The 19,175-nt window shown below is 34.2% G+C and overlaps 1 protein-coding gene across 2 annotated transcripts in view; it reads right to left on the bottom strand.

The window, feature by feature from the left end:
* LOC124633784 (circumsporozoite protein) overlaps positions 1 to 12,133 on the bottom strand; it is a 30,132-nt gene extending 17,999 nt beyond the window's left edge. Inside the window, exons 1-2 of one of the 2 annotated variants that reach the window (XM_047169118.1) lie at positions 11,976 to 12,133; positions 261 to 319 (exon numbers count right to left, since the gene is read on the bottom strand). In XM_047169118.1, the coding sequence (XP_047025074.1) occupies positions 261 to 314 (54 nt within the window). In that variant the 5' untranslated portion in view covers positions 315 to 319; positions 11,976 to 12,133. The remainder of the gene's footprint in view (positions 1 to 260; positions 320 to 11,975) is intronic. The other variant, XM_047169119.1, reaches the window with a different exon arrangement.
* Between the last annotated feature and the right edge of the window lie 7,042 nt (positions 12,134 to 19,175).

Genomic DNA, 19,175 nt, shown 5'->3' with positions numbered 1-19,175 from the left:
TTAATCACACGAAATTATTTTAAACAAATACACCTTGTTAAACTATGGACTTTGCAAATCCTTGATGGTCTTCAAATAGTCGTTTGAAATGAATTTACTTAATGTATGATTAAAAATAATGTTTGAGTTAGGAAGGTCAAGTGCATACAGTTTTTATTATAAGTAATAAATGAGTTTTAGATTTGTCCGTAGATATAACGTATTGTTTCTCAATCTCTCAATTTCATTTTTGGTGAAAAAAAAAAGAAATAAACACTTACCGAGTAGGCCTGTACTATAAGTACTGTTAATATTATTATACTTGATTGCCTCATGTTGCCTGAAAAAGAAAAGAAATAACAAATTAATCAATTAAGGACGTGACACATTACAGCAGCACCGCAACAGCACGGCTCCACACCAGCATTTAAGTTGTCATTCAATTTAGAGCATTAAATCGTGTATATTATAATATATTTCGTAATGTCAATATGAAAAAGCCAACGGCGAGCAGTCAGCGTGCTTGCCGCTTCCACACAACTCGACTCGCCGCCCGCGTGCTGACCTCATGCATACAGCGCGCCAACGGCGTGCTTATTGCGCGCCGACTCCGAGCCGGCAGCGAAACAACGTCATTACGTCGTGTTCAATCATAACATCGATCATAATCGTCTTAAAATAATATTGAGTTTGCTGTGACAGCAAGCTTACACCTCGCGACCGACGCGCGACCGGCGCGCCGACGGCGAGCGGACAGCGCGGTAGTCTTAATTCGAGGCGACGCCGTGCTGCAGCCGTGCTGTTGCCGTGCTGCTATAATGTGTCACAAGCTTTAAACGCACTGGAGTTTTATAAGATAGAGCATGACCAAAAAGATGTGGGAGTTAAATAATAGACTTTCTTTAACGAAGTGGTTAGCTATTTTAACGAAAGGTCACGGCAGTAGGTGAAGGTCATTATTGCAATTATACTGAGAATTTTTAATAGAATTAAGCGTGCTATAAATAGTACCTTTCCTTAACACTTGCTCTTAGAATAATATACTTTAAAATTAATTTCTTCACGGACGTAAAAATGATATTCACAAATCTGGGCCAAAGTATGTCTCAAAAAAAATAATCATTCAAGAGAATAGCGATAGGTATTTCAAGTTACAAAAAAAAAATATTTCAGTGAAAAGTCTTTGAAAAAAAGTTCAAACAAATAAAATACCTGACTTCTTTCTTTCATTTCAATCCTCAGAATTTCTTAAAATAGATAGGTAGGTACTAAAAATTGTCAGTCGACGCGAATGAACGAAAAATCCATCAAGTATTTTCGATCGACGTCATTCGAATTGGCAAGATTCTTTAATATGATCATAACTTTGATCTTCGATTTTCTTATCGAAAATAGGTAGCTACTTTCTGTTCTACAGTTTACGGATAAATAAAGCGGACACATTAGTTATCATCGAGTCTCTAGAAAACAAAGGGTTAGACCGAAATTTGAGTACCTGTATCAGTGACGTGGTATGGTCAGAATGGTTGAAAATGTGTCTATCATGTCACGTAACACTATATTTTTGGTGCATCTCCTATTACAAAACCTACATTGGATCGCTCATATTTCACCAATACCACTGGCTTCTTGGAAACGGCCATCATCCGACGCATTTAAAATCTATAATATAAAAATGAATCGCAAAATGTGTTGGTAAGCGCATAACTCAACAACGCCTGGACCAATTTAGCTAATTCTTTTTTTGTTGTGTTTGTTATTGTCAGGAGAAGGTTCTTATGAAAAAAAAATAGGGTAAAGTAGAGAAGTCAGTTGACGGGAGCGAAGCCGCGGGCAAAAGCTAGTGATAAATAATAATAACTGTACAATTTATCCATTCAGTACACTTTAACAACTTATTATAAATTCCATTCATGTTAGTACTAGGAAAACCGCCTGATAAAATACTAATAAGGCAGTAACATTCGTGGGTGGTAACTTAGTAGCTCTATATTGTGTTCTATATAAATATCTATTAATACTATAGAATAGCATATGAAAAGTGTTAGCATTGAAGTGAGAAATCTTTCTAGGCTAAGCTCTTTAGCCATTTTTCCGCGGTTTCACCTGCATCCCGTGGGGACAACTACCCGGGCCGGCTCTAGGCCATATAACATATTGAAATTAGTTCAGTAGTTTCGAAGCCCTTAGGGTTAGGGTTATGGCACAAAAGTGTTTCCTCTTTTCTTTATTAGTATTTATTGGTTTTCCACCATGTATGCTACAATAATGTGCCATCTATTGAAGAATTCCTACTATTTCTTTTAATGGAAACCGTTATCACACCAGACAGTTCCGCGGAAATGGAAATTATTTTCTGAACGAGGGCCTTTATTCATGAGCGCGAGATGCACAACAGTTGTTAATCCTCAAACGACATTCCATGGAATCGTTGTTCTTCAGATTACAATAAAAGGTCAATACTGTTTACTTGGTGAATTTCCTGTTGGTGACTGTCATAGGGTGTTAGCAATAATAGAGAATAGATATTTCTTATACAATATTATTTTGCAATTCTGTTTTATGTTTACATGCTATTTTTAAGTTTAATTTCGTACTTAAATCAAATCTGAGTCAAAATTATTATTCACGCATTTATAAGTAAGGATTTTTTGTTTCATCACTAGGTACCTACTTGACTCTTGTTCTTGGAAGCATCTTCAACAGAGGTTTATTACCTCTGAAATTATATGTTGTTGAACATATGAACACGAAATACTATGTAAGTAGTAAAGTATTATGTAGATACATCATAGTTCAGAGGCAAGTTATAAGTTTGGTTGACCAATCCGAGATCTAGTGTCGTCATTCGTACTTTCACTTGAATTTTACGTCATCTTATAGTTATTATGACATATTGCAGTCGGATACAGTGAGTTAGTGGTAACTGTTGATTTAAGACGGTTTTCAATAACCTATCTGTTGATTTGTTTGCTACGGATAGATTTTTTAAGCCCTTACAAGCACTGTCAAATTCTTATCTCTAGTAAGTATACATAAAGAGAGACGGGTCATTGAAATCGAGTAATGGCTTATTTAATGTTTACTAAATATTTTGTTATCTTCCTGCAACTTGTCCCAAATTTATTTGGGTTACGGTGCAGCATGTTTTCGTCTTCCATACTCTTCTGTCTGCTGTCATCACGCAAGCTACATTATTTCGTTCCTTTATTTATTCCAATAGCAAACCTCAGCCTTGCTATACTCACACTTAAAGCAAAAAATACTGCATATTTTGTGTTCCTTATTTGCCTCAAAAAATGCTTTGAAACACGTTGAAAACACACGGCCAGTAAGTATAGCAAGTTTACCAAAATACTGAAATTGTGAAAATGAAATGAAATGAAATGAAATGAAATGAAATTGTTTATTTTGCAAGTTGGACATTACATCACTTTTACACGTCATTTTAAGAACGCTGAGGCCGGCATTTCCTAACTGACTGATCCCCGAGAAGAAACGCCGAAACAAACTCAAGGGTCATAGTCTCTTTTAAAGTCCAAACATGTTATAAATGAAATAATTATGTGTGAGTGTCACCATGTACGCGGTCTGGAATGGCCTTTTGAGGAAAGAGCCACATCAGGCTGGAGCTGACCAGTCCCAACAGACGGCACGCATGCATCAGTCGTCGTGTAGCTCAACCATATTTTAGGGAGCTCAACGACCTGTCACACGACGATACCAGATCTGCAGAACATTTGCGTAGGCCATTTAAAAATACTCAAACCTGCCAGACAGTATTTATGTTATAAGAATATATAATGTTGCTCGCATACACGATACTCACATTCACAATAATAATAATAAATTAGCCCCGCAGGGCATCTGAGGCGGATGACGGGGAGTAGCGACCCCGCGGGGCTATATATCCGAGTGCTCCAGGGAGAGTATACTGTCCCCCACCTCCGGCTTGCCGGAGTGAAGCATGACGGGGGATAGGTCTCCCGCCTCTTGGCTTGTCTTCATCGGCCGGTCAGAGTGGAGTCGCTAGAGCAAGGTTAGTCCTGCTCGGAGGGTAGGTGCCTCGTGGTAAGTGGCGAGTGGGCCGGTGATGCTGGACCCACAGGGAGCGCGTGATCTGCGTTTAAAGTCCGCCGAGGTATCCTCACCCTTCTCAGCCGCTCATGTCCCTGTTGCCCTCTTGTTGCTTTTCAGTGACTGATTCCCGGGGGCCCAGTAAGTGAGTTGGCGAGTCTCCACCTGCCATTTTAACATGTATTTAATACATTGTCATCGGCAGGTGCCATAGTTCCCGTAGTTTCCCCATTCCTAGTCCATTAGCATCCCATCACAATAGCCTAAGTAGTTTTCATCCATAGTTAGCAATAGTTTAGCACAGAACCGGGGATTGTCCTTGGGTACATTTCTATAGTGTATACAGGGATAATCGTCGGTTTTGTGTCACCATTTCATTAAAGTTGTCTCAAAAGGGCTTCAGCGTGTTGGCTTCGGCCCCACGTTCGCCTCCCAAAAATCCGGGACTCTATAGTCCCGAGGTCTGGAAGAGACATACAAATCAATAATAAATTAAAAAAAATAATAATAATACCATTATAACATATAAATGTCAATAAAAAGAATGTCATTAATAAAAGTTATCTGATGATAATAATATTTAAATGTCAAAAGTAACAATACACAGGCATTTAAAAAGATATCACTCACTAAGCGAGCAGCTCATTCCCAAGCTTCTTTATCATTTAAATAATCAGATATTTTGTAATATCCTTTTTTCAAGAGTTTGGATTTTATATGATTTTTAAATTTCCTGATAGGTAAGTCACGAACCGCTTTGGGAAGTTTATTGTAAAAGCGTATACATTGACCCATGAACGAGTTGCTTACTCTGTGGAGGCGAGTAGCATGTACAGCGAGATTATGTTTATTCCTAGTATTTATGCTATGAACATCAGACATTTGAACAAAGTTAGAAATGTTTTTACGAACGTACATTAAATTTTCAAAAATATATTGAGAGGCAACAGTCAGAATGTTTATTTCTTTGAATTTCTCTCTGAGAGAAACTTTTGGGCCCAGATTATAAATGGCTCGAACAGCTCTTTTCTGTAGAATAAATATAGTTTCAACATCCGCACAGTTTCCCCAAAGGAGAATCCCATACGTCATTGAACTATGAAAGTAACTAAAATAAACTATTCTGGCTGTGTCCACATCGGTGATAAGTCGGATCTTTTTAATATAATTGAATACCGGCCGTTGGACCGGCAAAATTTCCAATTACAAATTGCAACTTACTTTTCAGTGTGGCAATGTTTATAGTTACATACGAGTTCCCAGAAGTACATTTTTAGAACTAATTACAACTTTTCCGGCGCGTTTGGGATATGTTTTTGTGTAACGCTCAAATTATGAATAGTTTTTACTGCACCTCTAAATTTATTTATGTTTAGGTATTCGTTTATTATTTCAGGTTAACTGTACCAATTTGTTACATTATTAGAAGCCTACCTAAAACAAGTAGATACTCATAGTTTGATGCCTACGTTGTGACTACGATTAAAAAATGCAAAACTCTCTCTAAAATGTAACTAGAATATCGTCATCCATTCCTTGCTTTCTTTTCTTGTCGAACCGCTCCAATTTTCCTTGTTTCATGGAGGAATCGATAGATCACAAGTCCTCATAAAAAATAAACGTCCTTCAATTTTAATAGTGCTCCAATCTTCTCCCAGAAGAGAGGGTAGAGAGTTCATTGGTTATTTGAGCGGGTGACAAGGGCTCGAGAATCACTTATTGGATATAGCTACTCTATTAATTAAGCTATCTATATACACGTATGCTTCTGTAACATAATTAATTGTGATCTGATGTACCAATTGTGTGGCACAAAGGACAATTTCATTTAAGGGTTAATAGGGTTTTGGAACACCATGGGTAATGCATAACAGGGGAGTAAAGCATGTCAAACTCGTATGTGTGTCGAAAGTTTAAATGTAAATTATAACATTTTAATAATAGGAGGTGAAATTTTACGCAAAATAACTAGGCTGTAGGTGTTCAAATGAATGAAAGCGATTATTAATATGTCAGAGCATGTATGATCAGTAATATTGTGTTAAAAATTTATTACCTGAGTCAATATTTCATGAATAGTATTTAGTAGCGAGGGGCGTACATAAAAATATTTAAATACTGATAACTCGGCAAGTAATTAAAACAGATCTCATTGAGTTACAGCACGTTAACTCGACGACCTCGATGGCGCAATGGTCATCATGCCGGATTGTCGTATCTGAGGTCCCGGGTTCGATTCCCGGTTCAGTCGACATTTGTGCGATGAGCATGCTTGTTGGCCGTGGTCTGGGTGTTACAATATGTATTTATAAATATGTATATATGTAGCTATATGTAGTTTATCAATTGTGTTAGTACCATAACACATAACACAAGTTAATTAATAACTTACCATGGGGCTAACCGACAGTGTGTGAAAAAGTGTCCCACATTATTTATTTATTTATTATTTAACTACATTATTCAATGATCATACTTCATTGTTACAATATGGTCATAAACGTGGTGTTACGGTCATTCATCTGTGTTTTTAACACGCCTTTATTAGGTCGACCTGTATTTAACTAACTACATGTGTAATGGAATCTAACGTATTTTTAACTAATAATCTAAAGGATTTCCAAGGATTGTAGCATCATAAACATCTGCAGGTTTTTGTTGTTCTGATGACGATAAGTAAAAAAATATGATGTAATAATAAAGACCTAGGTACTACTACTCACATTAGGTATGTTATGTTTTGACCACACCCGCATAGCGATAACGAACCTCCATAGCTCCACAATGAAGTCAATGATGGAAAATTCGTGAAAAATTGTTTCAATTCCTAGAAATCGAAACTGGATTACCGGTTAGGGAATTTGGGTGCAAAAAAAAACTAAAATATGCCCCTAAAAATCATTGAGAAATACGTAGTTTTATTTTATAGATGTTTTTTTTACATATTAATATAAAATACAGGAAAATTACCAAGCCAGCAGCTAAAAGAACTCGACTGAATGAGCAACCACCGCAATTACGTCTTAAAATTAATATCTACCTACTCATTAAAACGTTGATAACTGCTTTTATAAATAGCATAATTTTACGTACAATTTATAAGCAATTAAATAGGTAGGTACATAATAATTACTATCAGTTTCCCACGGTTTCAACCTCGTCCTTTGGAAACTACTACTAAATACGTCCTATGTCACTCAGAGATAGTGTGCTTTTCAAGAGTGAAATTATTCCCCAAATCAGTGTAACAGGTTAGGAGCCTTCAGGGTACAAATATACAAAAAAACTCTCTTCACAATACTAGCTCAGAAGTTAAGATAATTAATATTCTCATGTAGATAGATAGATAGATAGATATTCTTTATTAGGTACACCAATGTTACATTTTTGATCTTAAACTAGGTAGTTAAAGTAGGTGACATAATGGGCGGTCTTATCGCTAAGAGCGATCTCTTCCAGACAACCTTAGGATGGATTGAGACGAGAAGGAAAATATTATATATGGTAGGCAGTATGGCAAAGTGTACACTTGCTCCTGCAACTTGTGTACCTATAATAATATTGTTGTCATAAATACATAAACTATAAACTAAATATATATAATAATAACAATAAATACATATATACTTATATATAATGTCAATGCTAAATATAGATTTTTGGAAATAGGAATAGTATCCCACCGTTAGGAGGAAAGGTAGTGTTCTTTTAACATACTCTTGAAAACGGCTAATGATTGAGCCCGTCTTATCGTAACGGTATTTAGTTATTATACATGTATTTAATTATTAAATAATAATTGAACAAAATTCACAGATTATTGATTCACCTAACTTCTCCTTGCGTTAGTAACTTCCTACACAGCGAATAAGGAAAATTATGTCGTGTTCGAAATCAAAGACACTAAGTCACACAGTCTACCAAGCTATAAAAAGGATTAAAATTCTTGTCACATTGCTTGAACAACCAACACACATAGGTACTTCTTGTACCTATTAACTTCGCTTCAATATGACTCAATGTGGTCTCCCAGACCTCAGACACAATGTTCATAATATTATCTAATATTGCTAATCAGTACCAGTCTGACGGATTATTAATTACACGCTAATATAAATACTAATTAGGGCATACCTGGCTAGACTCTCGCTAATTATAACTACAATCATCTATAAATTAATGGCATCTACTTAACAGATTACTTAGTGATATTACTACTCGGTTACCTATATAATTAAGTACCCCGTAAGACCCGAAAGTATGTTATATTTTCTTCAGTAGTGGTCGAGTCATACAAAGCTAAATGTGCATATTTACACACAAAAGAATGATTCAACTGTAAAAAAGTACCTGGCACTTATTTCTCCACCCAATTTTTTTAAACTTCATGTGCAAGTTTACCAAAAATAGTAAATACTAGCTTCCGCCAGCGGCTTCGCCCGCGTGGTGGGTCGATAAAAAGTAGCCTATGTGTTAATCCGGGGTATCACCTATCTACATACCAAATTTCAATCAAATCGGTCCAGCCGTTTTTGCGTGATTGAATAACAAACATACATCCATACATTCTCACAAACTTTCACATTTATAATATAAGTAGGATTATAATATAAGTAGGATAAGTCAAGACACAGTTCATTGAAATCCTCCTGAAACAACTATTTATACATTTATCTTCCTATATTCGATGAGTAAGTTTTAATTGGTTGTACCTATCAATTAAAATATTTTAGTACTGTTATTATACACTTCATTGATACAGCAAACGATTGGACTATTTTACTGTAAACTGTTATTTTATTTTACATTTACTTTAAATAACTGACTTTTTGTTTTATAAAATCATTTCGCATATGTAGTACATTTGTGGTTAATTAACGCAGTATATAATTATTATAATTGCAACTGCACTTCCAGTAATTATACGAATATCTACAATTATATAATATTACTTGCATTACCAATATTATAACAGAAAACCAAATAAAATGTATACATACATCTTTTTACACTAAGTAATAATTTAACATTTTTCCTTACAGAAATCTCACACCAAAAAAACTGACTTTCATAACAAAATTCGTACGAAACAAACCTAAAATACATTTGGGGTGCCAAAACGGAACTTTAACCAGCTCTTGCATTCGGCTGAGTGCGTAAGAGCACTGAACTTGACCTGAGTTTTATACAACAGGCCGTGACGTAAGATAAGTGACGTAACTATTGTTACGTCATCACGCAGCTCCGGCAACGCAAATGTTATGATAACTTATTGGTGTAAAAAGTGCACTCGATAGCGTAAAATAAGGCCAATGGGGAAGTTGCGAGATTATCTTTTTTTCTTGCTTTGGCTTTTTCGTCGATTTTTGCATTTCTATCTATTGTTAATAGCAAAATCATCATTACCTATGTTTCGTTGAATATCTTCATATTAATAAAAGTTAACTTTCCAAAACCAAAATAAACGTTAGGGGCCTTTTTATTCATTTGTATAAAGAAGTTTACGACGACTTTCTAAAATACCTACATAATTGAATAGACCCACTCATAAATTATTAGAAATCTATGTTCCAAAGTTCACTTATATGGACATTTTGACCTCTAATTTTATTACAAAAATCTCAAAAGTCTTTCATCAAATTATTTTGGCTTCGTCTATATGGTTCTATTTCTTAATTGATTTATTCTTTTAACATGTACTGTACATAATAGCATCTTCACTAAAAATAAAGAAAAAAAGACAAAAATAAGTAACCACTTTCCACTGCACAAATTACAGACCGCGCAATTCAGTGTTGCCATTTAATTAAAACATTTTCCATCACAGCGACTGACGAGACACGGCAAACGTTTCTAAAGTGATTAGTAATTAGTGTTGCCTTATACTATGTAGTGATATTTTAATGTACCTACAATAAATGCATCTGCACTAAAAAAACAGACAAAAATAAGTGACCACTTCCCACAGTACAAATTACAGACGCCAAACAATTCCGACACTCAGTGTTGCCATTTAATTAAAACATTTTCCATCACAGCGAGACGAGACAGTCGGACACGGCATACATTTGTGCAGTGATTAGTAATTAGTGTTGCGGTAACAGTATAACGAGAATGCCGACCGCCTAATAGCGTGTTGATTGTTAGCTTACGATTATAAATCAACTGTTCAAATATTTTTGGAACATTATTGCCTATATTGGGTACTGATACTATTTTATCTGATTGTGTTACTGTTCTGCTGCTGGGCACTAGTTTCTTGTCATACAAAGAACGAAAGAGCGTTAATCCCCATGATTGATTTCAGACTTCCCCAAGATCAAAGTCCAGGTTTCTTCATGAGGTTTTCCTTCACCTTTACATAGTCATTGGTGTCCAAAATGGAAAGTACTTAAAATTTCGAATAGCTACATTGGTACTTGCTTAATCCGGTATCGAACCCGCACAAATACTTAAGAGGCTGATTTGACCTTTGACTACAATGCCACCACGACTTTTAGCATAGTGCCTAAATCTATGAAAATCTGTCTATCGATGTCTTATGAAAGCTGTCATTTATTTATACCTATCCAATTTGTTATTGTAAGGTATTTGTAATTTTACAACAACTTTAACCAATGTTGCAAGTGCCGGAGTGTCTGGCGTTTGGCAATCATGAAGACACGTGAACGCGCTTACCAACTAAAGCCGGTTGATTCATATCTTTTTCTGCAATATTGTACGTCTTTCACTCGAGTTTAAGTTGAAGTTAGATGACGGCAGACAGATGAGATTGAAAGGAGAAAACATGCTGCATAGACGCGGAATAAAATTAGGCAGAAGAGTGATGATATTTTGAAACCGAAAATAAGTACATAATTCGTGTTTAACATATTCTTTGAATCTGTTAACCACAACTTTTTTTTATACTTGGTGTGTAATTGTGCTTAAATGTACGTTAAATTAAAGTGAAATAAAAGTAGGCATCATTAGACCACTTTTAAAAACACCTACATTTAAAATTTAAATTGGAGTCGCTTAAACTTTTTGGTTCATACCTTTTTTCCTCAACGCAGTTTCGGAAACGAACTGTACGTAAAAAAATAAATAAAGTACCTAAGTGTTTAAATTTTTAACACATTAAACTTGAAAATGTTCCTTTTTAAAGGTGTTTTTATTCTTTGGATTTCTATTTATTTATAATAAGAGCTTGTGAACGGATGAATAATATTGTCAACTCCCTATTCTTAACACTTATTTTGCTATCGAACCTCTTCTTTATTGTCATATATTATTTACTATTTATTTATTTTAAAAGAACATGAACATGACATGTACACTACACATGCTTATAACACCTTTAAGTTCTATGATTAATGAACAAAGACCATAGTATAGTATCAGGAATGCCATATGCGTATGTCGGATCGTGATCATTTGCTTCATAGAATACGAAATTAGTCTATTGTTCTGTACATCTTGCCATAACAATAGTTGACAAAGAAATATAAATTAATTGCTACATAATTGTAACTGTGTTAAGTACTTCAGTTCTCCCTTGAGACGGTTTGCAAATCCAATTTAATCTCGGTTTCTGTGTAATAATTAGTTATTTCTTTAATATTCCGCACTGACATTAATTTATTAACGCTCATATCCTACCTACTGAGAAATTCTTAATAACTTGATTTTCAAATTTTAATTTAATACGAAACATTCAGACTGGCACAATAATATTTTCTTCGGTAGCATCATATTAAAGATCCAAAATATAATATTGCCAATTGTGACTCTACGGATATATTTTCGGTACCTATAACAAAAAATTACACCAAACATCCACTGTTCCACAATTATGTAAAGTTAAATAATAAAATTCGCTTAATTTTTCTACATTTTAAAATTCATAAATAATGTTTAAATATTTCTTTAAAACTTACTTCGTAAAAAGACACTCCACAAAAATATTATAAACACACTTTGATTTAACAAAATGTAGTATTCGGTTCGTTCAAACGTTTCGCAATCGTTAGAGCGTCGCGTGCGCCGACAGAGGCTTTGCTAAACAAACTATCTACCCGTAGAGCATAGGCCTTGCCATTCTCCCGTTCGCCGGTCAGTCGGACTACAACCGGTCCGATCAGACTACATTTACACCGTATAACCGCATATCTAAACTATATTATTATTTTTTTTTTGTTTGCTTGTTTGTACCCTAAAGGCTTCGAAAATAGTGAGCAATTTGAGAACTTATTTCACTTTTGGAGAGCTACACTATTTCTAGGTAACATAGGCTATATTTTATATCTGTAAGGGAAGAAGTTACCACAGGACGCGGGTGAAACCGCGGGAAAATTACTTGTCAAAAATACAGTTCAACTGCCTTTACATTCATATCAAACCAATGTTTTATTTGATAAAAGAAACAGCTTTAATATTCATAACGTTTAAACGTACAATTCCACCACGAACAATAGTAATAAAGTTCTATATTTATTCATAAGGTATTTGAAAATTGAGCGCAAAATATTTCATCTAACTTGGACATGAAATATTAATAATATGTTGATAGCGATGATTGAGCTTTTAACAGATGCTTTGTAATACTTTGGTCGGCTTTATACATTTGAGTATTTGCAACGGTCACAAAACAATTTGTAATCCTGTATATTCGGGATTTTATACTCTATCGTTTGAAATCCAAACTTTTATTTTAGAATTATTATTTTAAATATCTTTCGTATTATTTTCACGTAACTCGATGATGAAAAGTTATAACAATTGCCATACAGGATCAAATTGTTCATGCCTAAATTTTACACAGTTGACGGTCTCTATCATATAGTCTCTGTCATAGTTAACATATTTAATAAAAAAAATATATATATTTATTTCATGCCTCACAATTACTAATTGCCCGGCAACATATTTTGAATACACCTGTGTTCCCGCCTCACTTAGCACCTACAACAGTATTTTGTACGTATTCAAAAATAAATGCAAGGGCTGTGTGTAATTTCGTAACATGATGGTTGATTTCTGATAAATCTACTGTGAGATGGAGCGGCACTGGTTCGAAATCCAAGCGTTCTATGGACGACAATCTTAATTGTCGAATAAAATGACTTTTAGAAAGGGTGAATTAAAATTTTATCGGTAAATCAATTTTTTAATACCTATATTTTTATTTGCGATATTCAATTTCTGCACATAAACGATATTTATGTTTTATTTATTATCGAACAATATTTGAGTGTCCTTTTCGCCAAAGAAAGAAAATACTCATGACATTATTAAAAGTTGTTGTCACTCAACACAATATTAATAACCGTAACTACTGACTTTGTTATCGGTACTTTTAGAAGTTCCAAGGAGACGTTTTAGCGGAGTCTGACGTTTTATTTTTATTATAATCGTTAGGTACGCATCGGTGTAAATGGTGCCGACAGAATATTTTGCAACTGATTTGCGTAAATGAAATAAAAGGAATATTATACTGGAATTTCCTAGTTCTACTTTATTGGTAATTATTATTAATTAAAACACAGATGTCATGATATTTAACAAAAATGTATATTTAAAAGATATGCTGTGTCATTTGACGTATTTTAAAACTTTCCTCTTTACTCAAAGCTTAAATTCTCCATTGAATGAGATATTGATATTTTGTTTTTTGTTTCATTTTTAATACAATATGATTCCTCTTGACCATTTTATTTTTAGTCCTGATATACATAGGTACAATATTTCGATCAATCACTTAGGTTTATTTTATATTTTCATGAATGATTGATCGTGTTTTAAAAACCTAAGCTTGCATATTCTTTTAGTCTATTAGTCTAATCAATATAATATTTTACTATTTACTATCCATATCTAACTATATCGGGATGTCTATAATACCTTGGAAGATGGGAAGGTCTTTGGTGTGGGACGCAACCTGCGTCGACACCCTTGCACCTTCCCACCTTCCCAGTACGGCAAGCTGTGTCGGTGCAGCTGCTGCAGCCGCGGAAAACCTCAAACGGCACAAATATGTAAACCTCACCGGCAATTGCATTTTTGAGCCGTTTGGGGTTGAAACCTTGGGACCATGGGGCCCAAGTGCCCACAGACTCTTTCGAGAAATCAGTAAGCAATTAGTGGAGTCCACTCGTGACCAAAGGGCTGGCCTATACTTCGGTCAAAGGATATGCATTGCCATCCAGCGTGGCAATGCAGCCAGCCTTTTGGGCACGATCCCAGCTGACAGCGATGCGGATGAATATTTTGATACTTAGTTTTAATATTTCCCTATCATAAGATCAATGATGAATAATTAAATAAAGTTTTACTATATCCATAAGTACATACTAATCATCACACATAAATCAACAAAAGAAAGTAAGTAGTAGGAGTAGGAATTAGCACTTCCGTACCCTTTTGAGTATGTAACCACTAAAAATGTCATGAAATATTGTAATAACTATAGGTTCTTACTGTTTATTTGAAAGTACGTTAAGGTTCAAATATTTGTCAATAATTAGATATAGGTACTCGTAACAGTAACCATTGCATGCAATTAATAGATATAAAAAAAACTTGAAATGGTATATGTATTGTTGTAAGTCAGGCTATAAATACCTAAGTACGTTAATTAGGTATTGGTTAATTAATTCAATATATACTTTTCTGTCTTTTTACAAATCCTCCAAGCAAAATTTTGTCAAATATAAGGTTAATGACCGAATTTGAGTGACAGTTGTTAAAACCCGCAAAAATAAGTCTCTCCCTCCGGTCACTCACCCTAAGGTTTTTACCCAAAATATTCCTGAAAAGCTTTTTTCAACAAAAGACTTATAAATCTTTCGCGACTGAATGCAAAGGGTAGATTCATATAATAAACTGTTCTAAAATACTGAAGAAACATTAACAGTCTTACTACAAAAAGTTAAACATCTGTTGAACATTTGATTTAAAAAAGTTAGGCTGCAAAATGGACCTTATTTCAACGTCATAATCTGACCTTTTTTAGACAAGTGTTCAACAAACATCTAAAAGTTTTTGTGGTACGACGGTAAAAATCTTTGGTTATATGAATTACAGCTTAACTTAAAATACACTATTTTAAGAAAAATCATTGTTGTGTTCGCATTAATGGCCGTTTAAGAATCTTTTTATAGCACCATAATCCTCAACGAACAACAGAACAAAAACTCTTTTGATATGACCTATTCAATATTGTGGAATCATTTTACCAAAAAGGTTAAAATAATGACCACAAGATAATACCTGGTCATTAGCCTTCCTAAACATAAAATTCTTTGGCAACATTCTATGGAAGATTTATTTTTTTCTCCTGAAAATAATCTGTCTGCCATTCCTAACTCAATTAAAGTAAAATTTATAAAATGAAATCTTTCTTAGACCCTTGGACAACTCTTACCCATCGACAGTTAATTACTAAACACAGGTATAGTATGTAGTATAGGATTTAATTTGTTTAATTTGTTGAAATATGTACCTATAGTTTAAATTTTTTTTTGACACTTAAGTATTTGTTGTAATTTTATTTTTTTGTTTAATTAATTGATATTGTGCCTAATTTGGAAAGAATTGTTTTAATTATTTAATTTTTTTGTATTGTTTGAGCAATTTTGTATGTTTAGAATTGTACCTTCTAAGTAAAATTTGCACGCCGTAAGGCAAAATCGGGACTGTTGTAAAATATTATTTTCAGCTAATTTGTATACCTACATTTGGCAAATAAATGATTCTTATTCTTATTCTTATTCTTACAGACGAGATATACACACTAACGGTAACACTATATAGCTATAACCACTTTCAGTTGTCAAATTGCCTATTTGTGGCAAGCACACGGCTGGTTGTATAAATGGTGCAACTCATGGACGTATATAAGGGGGGGGTTCTGTACTCTCTTATGTACTCTCTTATGTACTCTCTCTTGTACTCTTATGTACTCTCTTATGTACTCTCTCTTGTACTCTTATGTACTCTCTTATGTACTCTCGTATGTACTCTCTTATGTACTATCTTATGTACAATCGTATGTACTCTCTTAGGTACTCTCTTATGTACTCTCTTTGTACTCTCTTAAGTACTTTCGTATGTACTCTCTTTGTACTCTCTTATGTACTCTCTTATGTACTCTCGTATGAACTCTCTTATGTACTAGGTACTTATCTTATGTACAATCTTATGTTCTCTCTTATGTACTCTCTTATGTACTCTCTTATGTACTATCTTATGTACTATCTTATATACAATCTTATGTACTCTCTTTGTACTCATTTATGTACTATCTTATGTACAATCTTATGTACAATCTTATGTACTCTCTTATGTACTCTCTTATGTACTATCTTATGTACAATCTTATGTTCTCTCTTATGTGCTCTCTTATGTACTCTCTTATGTACTCTCTTATGTACTATCTTATGTACAATCTTATGTTCTCTCTTATGTGCTCTCTTATGTACTCTCTTTGTACTCTCTTATGTACTCTCGTATGTACTCCCTTACGTACTATCTTATGTACAATCTTATGTTCTCTCCTATGTACTCTCTTATGTACTCTCTTATGTACTCTCTTTGTACTCTCTTATGTACTCTCGTATTTACTCTCTTATGTACTCTCTTATGTACTCTCTCTTGTACTCTTATGTACTCTCTTATGTACTCTCGTATGTACTCTCTTATGTACTATCTTATGTACAATCTTATGTATAATCTTATGTTCTCTCTTATGTACTCTCTTATGTACTCTCTTTGTACTCTCTTATGTACTCTCGTATGTACTCCCTTACGTACTATCTTATGTACAATCTTATGTTCTCTCCTATGTACTCTCTTATGTACTCTCTTTGTACTCTCTTATGTACTCTCGTATTTACTCTCTTATGTACTCTCTTATGTACTCTCTTATGTACTATCTTATGTACAATCTTATGTATAATCTTATGTACTCTCGTATGTACTCTCTTATGTACAATCTTATGTACTCTCGTATGTACTCTCTTATGTACTATCTTATGTTCTCTCTTATGTACCCTCTTATGTACTCTCTTATGTACTCTCTCATGTACCCTTATGTACTCTCTTATGTACTCTCGTATGTACTCTCATATGTACTCTCTTATGTACTATCTTATGTACTCCCTTATGTACTATCTTATGTACAATCTTATGTTCTCTCTTATGTACTCTCTTATGTACTCTCTTATGTTCTCTCTTATGTACTCTTTTATGAACTCTCGTATGAACTTTCTTATGTACTCTCATATGTACTCTCTTACATACTGTCTTATGTTCTCTTTGTCGACCATCACAAAGTTATGTACCTATGTTTGAGCTACATTTTACGTAATTTTTGTTTTGAGTTCTCAAAAATACAAAAAAAACAATCTACTAATAGGTTGCCTGCGTCTTTGATTTGCTTACTTGCTAAAGGCTCACGCATTCAGTTATTTAACTATACATAGGTACAGTTTGGGCTGATTTCTGTTTTTTACCTTGTGGACCCCTTGTCAAAGCTATACGTCCTTAATTTAAAAATATCTCTTCTACAACTGAAGAGGTAAAATCACAAAGGTATCTTTTTTCCACTAAGAAACGAAACTGCGAGTACATTATAAATCAGTGCTTAAAGTAAGAAATACACACACTGTTTTTCTCTGAAGACCTAAATAAAGAGCGTCAAATGTAATACTGTAGGGAGCTGTAAAGCACACAACTTTATTTCTGTAGAAACCAATCTCTTCGCCTATTGTGGTGAAACTATACCTTCAGAAACTGCTCTTGTGTTGAACGCATATCTGCGTTAGTAAACTCTTTACCTGGGTACATGTAGAAAAGATTTTGTTACATTGTTTTCGCATAAACAAAGTAGGTAGGTAGGGGCCTGCGTAGAGACTTATAAAATTGATTTTCTGCCAATTTCGTAAAAGTGATATATTTAAGTCATCTGCGCTGAGGAAGTGGTAAATGACACCTACTAACCTATTGTATTACCATCCACTACAGAACATCGGTCACCCTCAATAAGCACCTTGTTTTTAATTAAACTACTTTTCATCATTAAAAATTGTTCACAGTACCAGCTTCACGACCTCATTATAACAAGAAAAAGTTTACTTTACCTACATACGCGGGCGTAATAACCGGAATTCCCAGCACACAGCAAACCTATTGTCAACAGTTTACGAACTGACGTCACGGGAAAATGAGAAAGCCGACAACACTATTCGTTCCACGGTAGATAAGCTTCCCTTAAATACTAAAATACACAAAGGAAATTAACGTACTTTACATTTACAGAGCCCGTTGCTGATAGGGCATAAAAAATGAACAGTAAAACCTAGTACTAACTAGTACTGAGTCGTGTAGCAACATGTTTTACCGGCAAAGGAATTATTGCTTAATGTTTTTGTCTCTTATTTCTCGTCATTAAAAGGTTGTTGGACTATGGGGATGTTGTTTTTATAATTCTGAGTTATAAACCGTACCAAATTGCAGTATATTTATTCACGAGTACTTTAGAAAATTCTAATAGAAATTAATTTCAGGTATCAAATCTTACCAGCCTTGTGGCACATCATCATCATGGACATGGTAGACCTAAATTCTCATGATACTCGCTCATTATTGTAAATTAACTGTAGCGAATTCACCACCATTTTCAATTTTTTTATAATAGACCTGAAACTTAAATCAAAATGTCTACAAAACATTGCGAGATAAAGTAAAAAAATACGAGCGTAATAACACCTACATTGAATTGAATTCGCTGCACGAACATCAACCTCATACATTGTAGTTATCATTTAAGCATTTAAATGATATTAAGATCTTAGCTAGCATCTGTTTTATGACTGAGCTTTTTAGGTAAAATGTGCACGGAAGCTAAATTTGCATCGTGAAGAAAACAAAACTACCAAAAAAATAATTTATACTGAAAACGAATAGGTACTACGAATTTTTAATTGTACTGGAGCGACCAACTGGAGCGCTAATAGCGGGTATATCATGGTATTTAATCTATCACAAATATTTTGTTCCGAATGCCCAATTAAAAAGATTTGCCGAACTAAACACGCATGATGTTGAATTTAAACGAATGCGTTTGAAACGAGTTCAAA

This window comes from Helicoverpa zea, chromosome 10, assembly GCF_022581195.2.
Source record: "Helicoverpa zea isolate HzStark_Cry1AcR chromosome 10, ilHelZeax1.1, whole genome shotgun sequence".
Lineage (NCBI taxonomy): Eukaryota > Metazoa > Arthropoda > Insecta > Lepidoptera > Noctuidae > Helicoverpa > Helicoverpa zea.
The sequence above is the reverse complement of the archived record's forward strand: the minus strand, read 5'-3'. Positions and strand labels throughout refer to the sequence as shown.